Below are 16,084 nucleotides of genomic sequence, written 5' to 3' on the forward strand. Positions count from 1 at the left end.
AAACAAATGACGGGTATGCGAAACGACAATAGACAAGCAGAGAGTTCCACGAATGAAGGGGTCGCAGAAGGAAGCCTTCAAACAGCAGACATGCTTCTAATAAATGAAGCCCAGCAGCAGCTCAACATCAGAGGTGAATACAAGTACACGCAAATGAATTTAGTAGGCTAGCGTGAGCAAGGTTGCCATTCGTATCCAGTAAGCTCCATACGTTGGGTGGGAAGGGACCCGTTGCGGCCGGGGACTAATTGGAAATAGGCATAGAACGACTCAACAGCCAATGGTGCCTTTCAAGGGTACGAGTAAAGTGTGCAGGCATGTTTTGTTACGAGGCAGCTTCTGTGTTTTATTTTTGCCATGTGCGCTTTTGCGCGCCGCATCGTTGCCGGGCGGTGCGTGAGTAATGCGTGAGTAATGCGTGATGGCAGATCATGTCTGACACTGGCGCCATGGCCAAAACAGCACAGGTGTCCAAGTGGCCGTTTCGTAAGGTTTCCGTCTGGTGGTGGTGGTGATGATGACGGTGAAGTCCCCGGACGAGATGGCGACCCAGCTGGCTGGAGACTGGCAATTGCGCAATTGGTTGTTGCATAAGAACGGCTCTTGTGGCGGCGTGGCTCATCAGTCGCAGCCAGCCCAGCCCGCGCTCGGTAAGCTGAATATCATACACGGATAGCCCGACAGCCCGAAGGGGGCCGCTCGAGAAACCAAGCCGGATGAGGGTTCTTTCGCTTCCACACGAGGTTCCCAGTTGCTAGGCTCCCTAGGCCGTACGAGAATAGCAACTCGATAGGTCGTATTCTTTAGCACTCGAGCCACCAACCTGATACTACCAGCCCTAAACAACTGGACTACATACTTCGCTACTTGTTTTAGTCATTTCAAACCGAGTGAGTGCCAGTGTGGCTGAGGGGTCGACGTGTGCCCAGCCTGGTGACGTTCAGATCTACGGTACGGATAAGCTTATTTGGTCCGAGGTCGTAATTGAGAGTTCTAGAAACCACCTGAGCTTCAAATGCCTATCAGCTCCTCGTCAGTGAAACGCTTCTTTTTCACCAACCGTCTCTAGTTATTCGGCACCTGCGCCTGGTCACACTTTTAATTACCAGGCTCGCAGCCAAAGCCCATCGAAGTTGGAATCCAAGAAAATCAATCGGCAATGTGCCGGGTAACCGATATATTCCATTTTCCTTGGCTCCTTGGCCAAACTCTTTCGATGGGGGCCGCCACGGGCTGAGAGCACCGGCACTAATCGTTGGTTCGGATAGAGCGGTTGCTCGTCAATCCGGCGGCGATTTAGTCAGTGCTTCAACTCCACACCACTGAATCTCAGTCCGCTGTGGCTTCAGCAGATCCAGCAGCTTCTTGCTTCTACGGCTCTGGCTTGCGCTCTGTGCACGGGCGCACATCATAGTTCCGCCTCGAAACATGTCCTCAGGAGCGGATGGTGTTGGCAAGATCGGGAGTTCCGCCCCGAGCGCACCAAGCAGTTGTTTTGTCGCATGAATGGAAAGAGGTTTGTCCAGACTGACAAGATAGGCGTCACCAACTTCCCGATGTCCATGTTTCTCGAACCAGCCCTCATTAGTGCAACCGTGGCCTTTACAGCTTTCTGTTATCCTGCCAATGGAGGGAAAGCCAACGACGTTTAGTTTGGCACCACGAATGAGAATATCAGGCGGCCATCTCATTTCGACTATTTGCCGTCAGCCCGGTGGCTCATCCACTTTCATTGCTGAATTCGTGGCCAAAACCCTTCTTCTGTATGGTGGATCTCGCCAGCCGTATCACCAAAAGCCGGCGGACCCTCGGATCGACTTCCTGGGTCCCAGCAAGCTTAGCCATACGCAGTTTTGACCAGCAACTTCGACCGAAGCGAGTGCTTTTCCTTGGCTCAAGTGCCCTCGAGACAACTGTCACATTGACAGCACCGAGGCGGAGTGCTCTGCTCGTTTTACCCTCGCAGCCACCCAGCAGCTCGTTCGCGCTCATGTCGTGCTTGTTCTTCGAAAGCATGCTGATCAGGTTCTTGTGCAGCATCGGTAGTTGCGGGGTCACCTCACAGCATCTATCGAAAGTTGGGTTGCTAAATTACCTTTCTACAATGCGGATCTACAAGGATGGGATCTATTCGCCTGAATGCCGCTCATTCGTTTCAATATATCTTTCCACCCGTGGGAATGTTTTCATGAGTCTCTTAGCGGCCCTCAAGAAACCACAGTCCCTATCAGTTCAAGCACGCAAAATCATGACGCGACGAACAACACACTGCTCCCTCGGCTCGGGGGATGTATCTAGACAGGTCGAAAGACTTGTCTACACGGTGGAATACCCCCGAAATATGCCGGGCCAATTCAGCTGACGCGTAGTTTCTGCAGCCCCTGATTTTTGTTCAATATCGTCCCTGAGACCATGTTTCAGAGGGTTGGTCGCGGTAACTATTTAAGCTTGAGAGGAATCACGGGTAACGACATGTTGGAGCAACGTTTAGCAAACATCGCCTGCATGTTTTACCACTGCTCTACAACCACCGTCAGAAAGAGCTGCCGTTCACCACATCATACGATTGTCACCACGGCAGTGACCAAGATGGGAGGGGGTTAGCTCGCGATTCATTGCCCAGGATCCCCCCGCTAAATCAGCAGGCGGCAGAGATTCAGATTGATGATGATGACTTTCTTGAGAGACCCGCCAGTAACCATGGCGAGATGAGAAACTCAGCGGCCATGGACAACTCATGAAACAAACGTTAGGTATGATTCCGATCTCGCCGGGCGATTCCCGACAGAAAATTCACCGACCCTTGCGGAAGAAATCTGCGACATTCAAGTACTTTACTTGCGCCTCTTTCCTCTTTGCGCCTTCCTATAAAGTCGAGTCGCAGACGATATATGGATAGGGGCGGCGGCGGCGGCTTCTGGCTGGGCGCGCGTTCATCCGAAATTATGATACCGCAAGACAAGTAGCTGACACTGCGGTGTCTCCATAAGGGATGTTCACGGGGTCGCAACGAGGGTGTACTTGTCATGTTAGGTAATACAGCCTCTACCGACCATCATCCGCGTGTCCTGTGGCACACAGCGTCCCCGGCTGCTGTGGCATTCTGCACAGCAGATTGGCGTAACCTCCTCGCATGTTAGCTGGGTTGTGTGCAAGCAACCGATCTCGACAGGATGAAATTAAGCGCCCAGGATGGGCTGTCGACGGAAACCTGGAAACTCGTTCGCGAGAAGTTGCGCGCTGAAAGGTCGTGATCTACCAGTCGTCGGAGGTTTGCCTCGGTACCACCACCAAGAAGCAGACTGGCGGCGCTAGAAAAGAAAGTCCATCTATTGGAATGTGTGCACCTTCTTGACTTTATCTATTTAGTATTGGTAACACCGATACGGGCCCGGTGCCTGCTTTCGATGTTGTCTCAGATCTCGACGAATCTGATGCCGGAGCAGAGAAATATCCAGTCCCTGTTACCCAAGAAAGGGGAATTGTGACGCAGATCGGACCTTGGTGCCGGACGGAGTAGTCTACTGTACTGCGCCGATGGTAGCAGGCGCCGTATATGGTCCCATCTGATCCCATCAAGTTTACTAGGCGAAGTTTGACAAGCTTACCTCGTTGCGTCGGCATCTGGCGTGGTGGCACAGGGTTGGTATACACATGACGCACTCTCCCTTGTGTGTTCGCGGCAGACCTGTCAAGGGCGAAATCATGCTGATAAGAGCAAGCTCCTGACCAAGGTGTTGTTGTGATTACGAGTTGGACGTGTAAGAGATAAAGAAAAGTCCCGAGCGCAGGCGTTCCTCTTGTGGCATGGATTTGGTTGTTATTTGTCTGGAGCTCGCTCGGCTGTCGACGATAAGGCAAATGTTTCGGGTGGCTATAATCTACCCGATTGGGGTGGAGGTGAGTGGTGGTGTAGGGATTGTAAGGATGGGAGAGGGGGGGTCCCGGCAATTCCCTGGATACGCATCCCTGGCAACCCACCCATCGACAGGGGTGTATATCTTCAAGCTGCAGCTTGCTTATCTCCATTCGGACCTCCACAACTGCTGAAAATTTACTGCATTGCATTATGTAGTTCCCATTGCCATCACAGCCCTAATCAAGCCAATTGAATCCCACTCCCGAGTATCTCGACGGCAGTATCTGAGCATGGCCCATCCCGGGAGAGCTTGGCCTCCGCAAACCATGCAGCCCGACCCCCTTCCACGCATACGGATGTGGCAGAGCCCCCAATTACATATGTAGGATCACCAGGGATACACGTCCGTCTTCGCTGGATCTACATATATGCTCACCATGTCCGCTCTCCTTCCTGTGGCAAAGTACATTATTTATAAAGAGCCCTCGGCCTAGAGTCTCATAACCTATCGGCGCCTTCCGGATCGGCCGAGACTCGTCCATCTAAACAATAAGCTCCTTACAATAGCTGTTGAGCATTGTGTCATTGAGTCAGTTTTCGGAAGGTTGAGAACGCGGAAGGAGTCGCCTCACAAGAGCGACCCGATCATTTGAGAACAATCACATTGACGGTGCTTGTTGTCATCTGAACCCGTCTTCCAACCCGGGTTGTTACTCATCGGCCGACTTATAAGGTCAAGGCCCATAGCAAACCGAAACCAAATTTTCACCACCATGGGGCTCCCAGTAAAGTCCAATCATGATGTCGAGAAGTCAAGCACCGACAGGGACACCGGGGCCGGGACCGACACCGAGGCATGCTACGTCGGCAGCAGCAGCGGCAGCGGCACTGGTCATGGCAACGCGGTGCCCGAGGAGGACTTCACTGCCGGCGACTCCTGGTACGCCAGGGTCCAGAAGATGGCCGGCAAGTTGGGCGTTGAACAGCGAGGTATTGAGCGCGTGCCCAGCGATGAGCGGACGAAAGAGAGCATGAGTGAAGTCGGGACCATGGTGAGTAAATCGTGTTGTTCCTGCTCCTGCTGCTGGCTGTTAAGTGGTTTTATATAAATGCTAACCAGACTGCATTGGGAAGTGGCTCTCAGCCAACATGGTTGTCTCGTCGTTCGCCATCGGCGCACTGTCCCAGCCCGTGTTTGGACTTGGTTACGTCGAGACGGCGCTGACGATTATCTTCATCAACGCGCTTGGGGTCCTGCCCATCTGTTTCTTCTCTACCTTCGGACCCCGTTTCGGCCTGCGTCAGATGGCGCTATCACGGTTCTGGTTCGGCTTTTACGGTGTGAAGTTGAGTAAGTCTTGCTTGCCTACAGGCGCTGCACGTTCCTTTGCAGCTTGTTATCACAAAAATGATGTATTGATCTAATCGTTTGGCGCAGTTGCTTGCTTCAATATCCTCGCCTGTATCGGATGGTCATCTGTCAATGTCATCGTAGGCGCGCAGCTTTTTCACGCCATCAACCCTAGCTTCCCAGGCTGGGCCGGAATTCTGATAATCGCCGTCGCTACTTTGATTATCTGCGTCTTCGGATACAGGATTGTGCACCTTTATGAGCGATGGTCGTGGATTCCTTGCTTCATCATATTCCTTATCGTCATAGGCGAATTTGCCCACTCTGGCCAGTTCAGCAGTGGCCTGCCTCTCGCGACAGGCGCAGCTGAGGCTGGTAGCATTCTGTCCTTCGCAGCATCCATATATGGCTTCGCTACCGGCTGGACCTCATATGCGGCCGATTACACGGTCTACCAACCCGTCAACACGAAGTCAACTTCTATCTTCATATGGACTTTTGCTGGCCTCTTCCTTCCCCTTTGCTTCACGGAGCTGCTCGGCGCCGCCGTCATGACAGCGGCCAGCTCGAACCCGGTCTACCAGGCTGCTTACGCCGAGTCAAAAGTCGGCGGTGTGCTTGCCGCCGTGCTGGTGCCGCCGCTGGGGCGGTTCGGCGAGTTCTGCCTCGTGGTCATGGCGCTGTCCATCATTGCCAACAACTGCCCCAACATCTACTCGGTGTCGCTGTCGATGCAGGTGCTGGCGCGGGGTACGCAGCGGGTGCCGCGCTTCGTGTGGACGTTCCTGGGCACCTGCATCTACGTGGCCATCTCTATCCCGGGCTACGACCACTTCGAGAACTGGCTCGAGAACTTCATGCTCCTCATCGGCTACTGGCTCGCCATCTACGAGGGCATCTCCCTGTCCGAGCATTTCCTATTCCGCCGCAGCTACGACGGGTACCAACCCGAGGATTACACCGAGCCGGGACTCCTGCCACCCGGATACGCCGCCGTCTCCGCGTTTGGCTTCGGCATCATGGGCGCGGTGCTGGGCATGGCGCAGGTGTGGTTCACGGGCCCTATCGGCAAGCTGTGCGGCGCCGAGGCCGGTGGCGACATAGGGTTTGAGCTGGCCTTTTGCTTTGCTGCGGTCTCGTATTCTGTGCTCAGGACTTTCGAGAGGAGTTATTTCAAGAGATGAAGAAGATACGTGTGTGTTAAAGATATTTATTTGGATATCTTTCAGTCGGCTGGCGTCTCTAATTATACTATGTAGGTTAGTGCCTGGGAAAAATTGGCTGCAATGATTAGTATCGCTCTCTTCTCTTCTAGAAGAATCCCATAGACATAGGCTCGATATACAGTCTTACCCCTGTTTGTTTGTTAATTCATCAGATGTTTGCGCAGACCCTGTGAGTATAATTTATGCGGCCGAAGTACTTCTGAACTCTTCCGTATACCCTCGATTTATCGATGTATCGTCTATATTCGTAAAGCCTGTCGAAAATCGTCCAAAGTCCGAAACGGTGCCCGTGAATTAACAAACTTACAGGGGTAAAACTGTACAGAGAGAACGAATTAGGAATACATGAACGCAAGGGACATCACTGGATTACTGTTAATCAGAAGGCACGTGTCATTGCCGCCTCGTTCTTGTTTCATGTCCCGGAAGAGACCTCTTCGAAAAGGGCATCGATACGAAAACGGTAGTTTGTTTGACTGAGTGACATACATGTTTGTCTGCATGCACGTACGTATGAACATTGGGGAGTTCAGGGAGTGTTCAGAGGATTTAAGCATTGAAGTGGGAAGGTACATGTACCCAAGTACAGTCACAGAGCAGGGCACCTGCAAGGTCACATGATCCACCACAGCCGTAGCTGCCAATGAGAGGCATTCTCGTAGTGCCGAGGCACTTTCACAAGGGAGACTCGGTCGGGAAAGTCGCCTCTTGGCTCTGGCTCACTCACTGGCCAACTCTCCGCTCCGCAATCAATGACGGGGCCCTCTCAATGACCCCAGAACTTCTTCTAGCCGTCCTTTGTAAACCTCTGACCCACACCCTAGACTCCGGTCGTCGACTGACATTCCCAGCCTTCAACCAACGACATACATTTCCTTAACTTTCGCAGGCATATCGGAACAGGCGACTTTGCCTCGCTTTGCTTGCACTTGCAATCCGCTTCTTGATATCCAGCAAATCTCTTTGTGCAGGTTGGGTTCCACCGAGATCAGGCACAAATACGCGAGTCGCTTTGCGACAAAGGCCGGTGGCCGGCAGATAAACACCTCCGTTGGACCTCCTGGTCATTCGACGGCCTGCGACCTTCCAATACGACATCCTCGCCCGACTGGATCAAACTCGGCATAACACTTCTAAGTGCACGCAATGGCCTCGCCCCCTAAGCCGTGGGAACGAGGCGGCGCGACAAGTTCTGCCGGTAGGTTTCCTTATTCCCCCGTCGCTCGATTGACCGTCGCCAGGTCGTGCACCTGACTTCGAGCTATTTGCGGTCGTGTTGGTTATTGAACATCGCGCTGATTGCAGCAGCAACAATGGCAGCTCCATCTCCCACCGCATCCGGGGTTTCTATGCCTGCGGCTCAGAACTCCTTATCCGCACCCTCGTCTATCTCCACGGCAACAGACTCCTCTCCCGCCATACCACCGCGTCCAGACTCTCTCGCCTCGTCCGTCAACCAAAACGCTTCTGCATACAGTCGCCTAGGAAGCTCTCCATACAACTCTACGTACTCGTCGCCCTACAATAGATTTGGTGGCATGGGTGGCTACGGCTCAAGCATGTACGGCGGCGGCATGGGCGGCTACGGTGGCTACGGCGGCATGGGAGGCATGGGCATGGGCGGCTACGGTGGCTACGGTGGAATGGGAGGCATGGGAGGCATGTACGGCGGTGGTATGAACCCGAACGACCCGAACGCCAATAGCCTCACGAACACCTTTAACAACAGCACCATGGCGACATTCCAGATGCTCGAGGGCATTGTTGGTGCCTTTGGCGGCTTCGCCCAGATGCTGGAGAGCACATATATGGCGACACATTCAAGTTTCTTCGGTACGTGATGGAGTCTACGTGTTCATACGGCATTGGATCATCCACTAACACCAACACAGCAATGGTATCAGTCGCCGAGCAGTTCGGCAACCTTCGTGACACTTTGGGCTCAGTTATGGGCATCTTTACCCTAATGCGTTGGATCAGGACACTCCTTGCGAAGATCACGGGCCGGCCACCACCTGCCGATGCTACCGCACTCACACCCGCTGCCTTTGCGCGATTTGAGGGTCGAAAGGCTCCTCCGGGTGGCGCGCCTGCACAGCCTAAGCCCAACCGGAAGCCCCTGGTTTTCTTCTTGCTTGCTGCCTTCGGTCTCCCCTATGTGATGACCAGAGTGATCCGGTCTTTTGCTGCTTCTCAAGAAGAAGAACGAAAGCGCTTAGAAGCAGCCAACGCAAGTGATGCAACCAGCCAGCTCGAATTCTGCCGCGTCCTTTACGACTTTGCCCCACAGACTGGAGCGCAAGGCACCGACCTAGCCGTCAAGAAAGGCGACTTTGTAGCTGTGTTATCGAAGAACGATCCCCAAACAGGTGCCCCAAGTGAATGGTGGAAATGCCGATCCAGGGACACCCGTGTTGGCTGGTTGCCTTCCACATTTCTCGAGACCGCCAGACGGGCGGGCCAGCCCCTGGCTGCTATCAAGGCAGCTGCCAGCGAGCCTGGAACTACTCGCACCAGCTCTATTACTAGCGCTACTGCGCCGATGCCTGCAGCAGCAGGTGGCAAGCCGAACGACGCTACACTCGAGGGCTTCCAGAAGTCACAGTTTTATTCTTAGAGGGACGATAACGGCATCATTACAGTCGTTTCGCCAAAATAATATTGACGAGCTGGGAGCATCACGAAGAGACGCGCATCCCTCTGGTTCGGAAGGCGGATTTGATAGGGCACAGGGCATCAAGCTGGCAGAGGATGGTTCAGAATATCAGGGCCACTGTTTACGGCTCCCACGCCTTATGAACCTCCGATGATCACTGCCTGTATGTGTCCCTGGGTTCGTCTAAAACAATACGATCAACACCCTTTACATGCCACACGTGGGGAAAAACTGAAGGTGGCAGGTTGATCACTACACGAAATGGGGCGATGGGTATATGTCGTCCTAGTTTAATTTTGCATTCAGCGATGGGAATTCTCCTTTCTTTTGTTCTAGGGCACTTGCTTACGTGTGCGACTGACTCTGAAGCAAGTCGCGGTGACATTCTGCAGGATGGCCGAGTTTTAACAGCCAAGAGGTGGCGGTTTCCAAGGCAACGGCCATTGGGCCGACGTATCCTTTTATTCAGCTGTTTATGTACAGATGAGTTTTTAGCGTTAGAAGCGGTGTACAAAAACGGGTATCTATACAACTTCACATCTATCATAAATCCTCCTTTCAGGAACTGGTCCGCTTGCTTGGGTGAAGCATCGCAGAGATATGTTGGTCGGTTTGGTTGAGCCGCTTCCGGCAGTTTAGAGACTGTGTTCGACCACGAGACGCGCTTAAGATGGATTTACTGATGCACCGATCTTCTTATGAGAAGCTGTCTACTGTAATTAAGCGCGTAGACTGTTCCAGCCCATCCATCCCCCGCAATTGGTGTACCAGTTGCGAGCACACTCGATCAGCATCATGTCATGCTGACAGCAGGTCATTTGACCAGTTGATTCTATGCAACATAGAAAGGCGACAGGCGTGTAGCTCTGTGCTGCTGTCCTCCTGCGCAAGCCACATAGCCTTGGCGTTCAGGTCATCTTCAATAATGAATTGCTAATCAATCGCTAGGCCGCGGTGCTGAATAATCGTTGTCTGGGTAGCGCGGAATCTCGCGGTCTTCGCTATTAGCACCCTTTCCGGTCTACTCTTCCCCCCACGACTTTCATTAGTCACCTTCGGGCGGTGCCTTTCACGGGACGCCATGATGATGCTGCTGCTTTGCAACCCCCCTCCGTATCCGTACCTGTCGGCTTTTGAGTTTGTGACGAGCTTCACACAGAATAGTCAGCACCTGCAGGCATTCTTAGAACAGCCTTAGCAAGCACATCAACTCAACCGCCTCCTTCTATGCATGTAAATATAGCACCTGTCATGTCGCGTTTGAGACGTCGATGTGTATATAAACATCAATAGCATCGCTTGGTTTACAAGATCAATCAAATAACGCTGAACACATTCAATCGTCACCATTTCGCATCATCTGCTCAATCTGACAAGAACACCGACTTACAACAAACCATCACAAAGTCTTCTGTGTATTCTAAACTTGGTATCAAATACCCATCCCGTTGAACCTTAGCTTGGAGACAGTTACCTCTCGCCATATCCGACCACCTATACCCCTTTTTGATCGAATCCGACAGAAATCGCAACTATGACTGACAAGAAGCTCATCACTGTCTTCGGTAAGTGACTTACTTCCCTCCTGGGACATCCTGTCAATTCCCAAAGAAAAGTGAATACTAACGTCGAGATCTGATAGGCGCCACCGGCAACCAGGGCGGATCCGTCGTCCAGACCTTCCTCCACGATGCCAAGCTCAAGAACGAGTGGTCCGTCCGGGGCGTCACTCGCGACGTCACCAAGGACTCATCCAAGAAGCTTGCCGCTCAGGGCGTTGAAGTCGTGTCGGTGAGTCGCCTTTTTGCAGGAGTCTCGGGTAATGGGCATGAATACTGATGGTGGTGACCAGGCCGATTTGAACGACAAGACGTCTATTGTGGAAGCTTTGAAGGGGTCGTACGCAGTCTTCGCCGTCACCAACTACTGGGAGAAGATGGACGACAAGTTGGAGGTGCAACAGGGAAAGAACCTTGCTGACGCTGCCCAGGTATGTGATATTATTGGCTATGGGCGAGTAGGGTTACCAAAGCCGCGGCACGATTAGCTTACAATGATGTTGTTATAGGAGGCCAACGTGGAATTCCTGATCTGGAGCTCCCTACATAACGTCAACAAGCGTAAGCTCTTCCTTATACCCCTGAGAGGTCATGTATGTCCACACTGGAACTAACACTGGCTTCACGCATAAGTGTCAAAGGGAGCACTCCCGCACGTCTACCACTTCGACAGCAAGGCGACAGTCGAGGAGTATATCCGCGAGCTGGGGATCGCCGCCGCCTTCTTCATGCCGGGCTTCTACATGAGCAATTTGCCCGGCGGCAACTTCCGGAAGTCCGACGACGACGACGACGGCACCTGGACCCTGGGCCTGCCGTTCCCGGGCCAGACCCAGATCCCCATGTACCACCCGGGCGACACGGGAAAGTACGTCAAGGCCATGGTGCTGCACCGCGACGCGGTCCTGGGCAAGCGGTTCCTTGCCGCGACGGCGTACATGACGGCGGAACAGATCGTCGCGGACTTCCAGGAGCTTTTTCCATCACAGACGGCTCGTTACTTCGAGGTGCCCAAGGACGCGTACTTCGCCGCCCTCAAGGGGGCCGGACTGCCCGACTTCGCCGCTGAGGAGCTGTACGAGAACATGCGCCTCATGAGCGACTTCGGCTACTACGGCGGGGACTCGCTCGACTGGACGCACGGGCTGATTGAGGACCCCCTGACGACCTGGAAGGGGTACGCCAAGACGGCGCCGGCGTTTGCGGGTCTGAAGTAGGGAAGCGCAAGGAGGAAAACAAGTCAAAATGGTTATGTATTCGCAGAGTGAGGGAGTGGGAGAGAGTTGGTGCAATTGTGAGAGAATGACGGGGTGAGTGAGAAACTGGAAAGATATCATGAAGAGTTATTATTAGGAGAAGTAGTATTTGTGACCAACAGAATTTGTCCCAATTGCCCATTCCTTCACGCAACCATGAGTTCTTGATGTTGGACGACTAGCGACGGACGCCATCAATAACGGTCTCTACATGAACGCTATCCGGTGGCAATCACGAATCCAAGCGTCTCGCTCCTAGGAGATGGCGAGGCGCAGCATCAGGGACCGCTGGAATGGGCATCACGAAGCTCCGCCACGTTTTGGTCTCACGAGCCAGCAGATATGGGGACCGGTCTCGTTTTGCGATATTGAAGATGGGTCAGTTATTACGAACATCGTCCCAGTAGCAGATGATTAGCAAAACGTACGACAATGAACACATTCGCGAACTGTTCCGTCGACAGTTATTATCCCATCATCCAGGAATCAATTACTCCATCTAGCAAATGTATATCTTGCCAAATACCTTAGGCAACTCTTTCAAGATAACCCAGGCTTATACTCAGGCCACTGAACAAGAGCGATGAGGCCAAAAACGAGACCATTATACGCCACCAGGAATAAAGAATTGAGTTGGCCCATGGGCAGATTATCACAGCGTATTCCAGCAATTAGTAGTTCTTCTGTCCAGAGAAGTAAGCTTCTTAGAACAGGCTTTAACCATCATGTCAATTACAGGGTAAGGATACACATAAGGCCAGGATTGCCAACACGGCTAAAATATTTGGGGAAATCACATGTATTCGCTCGTAAGGTATATGAATATATAGGGGGTATCTTGAGGGGGACAGGGCAAGATATCCAAGAATAAGCAAGAAGGTTTTTTTGTTGAATGGGACAAATCAAGAACACACGCCTCTGAAATAAAAAACCGCTTCTTGCCACCTCCGGAATCCAACGCGCAGCTCCGTGTATCCCTTAAACGGGGATGGCCATCTTGCTGACACTGCCGGGGTTCTTGGCGTCGTCGGCAATCATGGCCTCGACCTGGTCAGAGGTGAGGGCGACGCTGTGCTCAAAGTCGTCGGGAAGGACCTTGACCGAGGCGCTGGAGTGGGCCTTGGAGAAGATGACGGCGTAGTTGGCGAAGCCGAGGGTGGGGCGCTTGATGTAGTCCGAGTTGCCAATGGAGTTGGTGTAGTGGAAGGTGGACTTGCACTTGGTGTCACCCGAGGCCAGAACCTCGATGACGTCGAACTCGCCGCAGCCGGACTTCCAGCAAGAGCAATCGTTGTACTGGCCGGTACGGGGGATCTTGCCGTTCAGCAGCCAGCAGGCGGGCATGTTCTTGTTCCAGCCCGTCTCGCCGTTGTCCGGCATGGTAAGCCTGAAGGTGAAGACCTTGTCCGCACCCTTGAAACCCTGGTAAGCAACAGTGCCGGGGCGGTAGTAACCGCAAGTGGCATCCTTGTCTGTGCAAGGCTTGTCGGAGAAGATAGCAATCTCCGTGGCATCAGGAATCAGGCCGTTCTTGAGCACGGTAGGAGATGCCGCACCCTTGGTGCCATCCTCGCTGAGGTAAGACAGAGAGTTGCCCCAGGTCCTGCAGATAGATTAGATTAGACATGAAAGCGAGGATTGGACAAGGGGAGCCTCTTACTTGTCCCAAACACCGGATCCGTCGCCACCGTAGTTACCCAGGAAAGTGATTCCATCTGCCTGGCCAGACAGAGCATCGTAGTATCCAATACGTGCGTAGTCCCCAGCGGGCACGCTGGAAGTGTCGGTCTTCTTGGGGGAAGCCTGGGGGTACGAGGAGCCCGACGAGCCCGCGTTGGGGGCAGAAGCAATCTTTTCCGACTTGACGAACTTGCTCGCTGCGACGTCGACGTCGGCAGCTGCCTGGGCCGCGGGCGCGGCGACAGGGGCAGCAACTTCGGGAGACGCCGCACCCTTTCCATCCCAGGTGTTTGTCCAGGACACATCCTGGCCGTTAATCTTGGCGTGGACAGTGTCGCCAACGGCGCGCTCCTCATGGCTGTGCTCATGCTGGAACTTCTTGTGGAGGTGCTGGTGGCCGTGGCGCTTGGAGTGAGGCGCAGGGGCGTCTCTCTTCGAGTTTGCTTTGGGGGTGTAAACAGCCAGCTTCTGGATGGTAGCAGGTCCACGCAGGTGGATAGAAAGCTGAGAGCAAAGTCAGTCCCGTGTGTCTTGATGCCGTTGTTATTGTTGTTATTGTTTGCTTACATCTTCATCAAAGGGGGCGATGGGACCGGAGAAGGGGACGTCCGCGAAAGTGCAGCCTCCATCCTGGGTCATGGAGGTGACAGCCTTGTAAGTGCCAGCAACATTCAAGCCATCGTACTGCAGAGCCTTGACGGCCGTGCAGAAGAAGTTACCACCCTCCTCGTTACATTGGCCAGTGTTTCCGGCAGAAACGGTCGTAGCCGCAGCAGCGGCAAAGACCATGGAGTACTTCATCGCGAGTAGGAACTAGCTTGGCCTGTTTCCAACGTCTGTTTGCGTGCTCGAAATCCCTTCGAACAAAGGCGAGGTGGGCTCTTTCCGAAACGGTTGTCCAACGTCGCAAGCGAGGCTGGGGTTCTTATCTCTTGACGTTTGAGGTCGACAAGCAGTAGTGGCTAGCCGGTGAAATGAAAGTGGCAATTCAGGTGGTCAGCTGCAACAAACAATGAAGCAGTCGGAATTGCGGTGGTGAATATGTTAAGGAGCGACTTAGTGAGAAATATCACCGGACAATGAGTGGACGATTCGCTTCCGTCAAAGAAAGGCGAACAGGTTTGCTTTTGGTGCGAGACGAATCCACAGGCCGGGGAAACGAAGGGGGAGGCGGGAGGAGAGTCAGATATACAACACATCAAGGAGGGATAATAGCGAGATTAAAGATTCTGGACCAGCCAGGGAACCCCAAGTGGGTAAGCTGATGCATAGCTTGTGCTTGCGATAGTACTACTAGTATCCGTAGTACCTGGCGATTGTTGTCGACACACCCTCCACAGGCGCTCCCCTCCGCAGCTCCCCCATTCCAGTGCTCCCTGAAGCCGTTCCATTGGTCTGCGGAGGCAGGGAATGGGCGTGCTGGCCAGACCAATCTTGTGGTGGTTGCTTGGCGTACAGCAGGTACCTGCGTCGGCAGAAGCAGCAGAGACATGTGTATCAGAGCGGATTTGGGTGTGTGAGCCAAGTCACTCTGCCCTGGAAATCATCAGGGGGATCTACAGACCACTTAGCCCTCGGGCACTGGGATCCGGTCGATAAAACGGCGCCATCTAAAATCACAACGACCAGGGTCGCAGGGTCGCTGGGGGTAAACCACCAATGGGATGTTATCTGCCCAGTCTCGAGAAAGGCACCAGAAGACGCTTCTTCAGGTGGATCGGGCCCCGAAGATGCTGAAAAAAGGCCTGACTAACGGGCCACAGACTGCAGGCTGGGCAGATGAAACGATAGGTTAACCCTCCTGGTGCGGCTGGTGGCACACCCCGTGGCATGCCAGTAGTACGGCTACATAACTTTGGTTGCATGCAATTCCGTTGGAATGCAAGGCACCCAAAGTGCCAAGCGCGAAGAAGAAGAGACGAACTACCGTTACTGACGCTGTCCGATTCGGGAGGCCAAGCTTTCGTTATGTACGATTTGGATGGGCGTCTCCAGCAAAACTCCAGACCAGATCAGCACCACTTTCCGGCACCAGGACGTGCGGCACAGCCTCCCATGAAGTTGGAACTGGAGACAAACTGGAGAACAGACAGGGGTTGGGAAACACGCAAACAGGTGGCCGATCCGGGTCAAGAACAACCCTATTGTTCTGTGCCGTATCGACAATCTCATTCATGCATGCACATGCTGGGGCTTGGGGCACAGAAGAAAGAGTGGAGGAGATACGAGAGCCACTCTCCCACTCTGCAATGCCAAGAGGGGGTGGTCCGAGTTTGGCTGTAGGTCTTTCGCCAAGAGAACAGGCCAACGATGCCTAGAACGTGGTTGATTGCACCGCAAGATGAGCAATGAGCAGAAGCGACGAGGACGATTGAACAGCTGGAGGGTGTGGGGGTAGGGAAAGACGCTTGTGAACTCTCCCCAAGTCAGACACTCCAGTTGTGTGCGACCAGACCGCACTGATTCCCGTTGCAGCACATCGGGAACCAGATCTTGT

The 16,084-nt window shown here is 53.5% G+C and overlaps 5 protein-coding genes across 5 annotated transcripts, besides 1 other annotated feature; 3 read left to right on the forward strand and 2 right to left on the reverse strand.

Annotated features, from left to right (window-relative positions):
• Positions 1–1,280: 1,280 nt before the first annotated feature.
• PG985_012365 (uncharacterized protein) lies at positions 1,281–1,691 on the reverse strand (the record flags this gene model as incomplete). The annotated part of the gene is made up of 1 exon (XM_066832132.1): positions 1,281–1,691. One exon carries the CDS (start codon positions 1,689–1,691, stop codon positions 1,281–1,283), a length of 411 nt encoding a protein of 136 aa, XP_066680182.1.
• A 2,941-nt stretch (positions 1,692–4,632) lies between these two features.
• On the forward strand, positions 4,633–6,394 carry PG985_012366 (NCS1 nucleoside transporter; the record flags this gene model as incomplete). Its single annotated transcript, XM_066832133.1, has 3 exons — positions 4,633–4,911; positions 4,994–5,210; positions 5,298–6,394. 3 exons carry the CDS (start codon positions 4,633–4,635, stop codon positions 6,392–6,394), a joined length of 1,593 nt encoding a protein of 530 aa, XP_066680183.1.
• Positions 6,395–7,582: 1,188 nt separating this feature from the next.
• Positions 7,583–9,053, forward strand: PG985_012367 (uncharacterized protein; the record flags this gene model as incomplete). The annotated part of the gene is made up of 3 exons (XM_066832134.1): positions 7,583–7,634; positions 7,742–8,269; positions 8,329–9,053. 3 exons carry the CDS (start codon positions 7,583–7,585, stop codon positions 9,051–9,053), a joined length of 1,305 nt encoding a protein of 434 aa, XP_066680184.1.
• Positions 9,054–10,616: 1,563 nt separating this feature from the next.
• Positions 10,617–10,634: a sequence feature (Short protein (PG985_012368, KAK7914665.1) was converted to a misc_feature.).
• A 168-nt stretch (positions 10,635–10,802) lies between these two features.
• On the forward strand, positions 10,803–11,868 carry PG985_012369 (NMRAL1 protein; the record flags this gene model as incomplete). Its single annotated transcript, XM_066832135.1, has 4 exons — positions 10,803–10,883; positions 10,945–11,082; positions 11,161–11,212; positions 11,285–11,868. Coding segments are annotated over 4 exons (855 nt in total), but the record flags the coding sequence as incomplete, so codon positions are not given.
• Positions 11,869–12,885: 1,017 nt separating this feature from the next.
• On the reverse strand, positions 12,886–14,388 carry PG985_012370 (TOS1-like glycosyl hydrolase-domain-containing protein; the record flags this gene model as incomplete). The annotated part of the gene is made up of 3 exons (XM_066832136.1): positions 12,886–13,510; positions 13,568–14,091; positions 14,155–14,388. 3 exons carry the CDS (start codon positions 14,386–14,388, stop codon positions 12,886–12,888), a joined length of 1,383 nt encoding a protein of 460 aa, XP_066680186.1.
• Positions 14,389–16,084: the final 1,696 nt, after the last annotated feature.

Source organism: Apiospora marii (genome assembly GCF_038362585.1).
Source record: "Apiospora marii strain CBS 49790 chromosome Unknown utg000009l_segment0_segment0, whole genome shotgun sequence".
NCBI classification, from domain to species: domain Eukaryota; kingdom Fungi; phylum Ascomycota; class Sordariomycetes; order Amphisphaeriales; family Apiosporaceae; genus Apiospora; species Apiospora marii.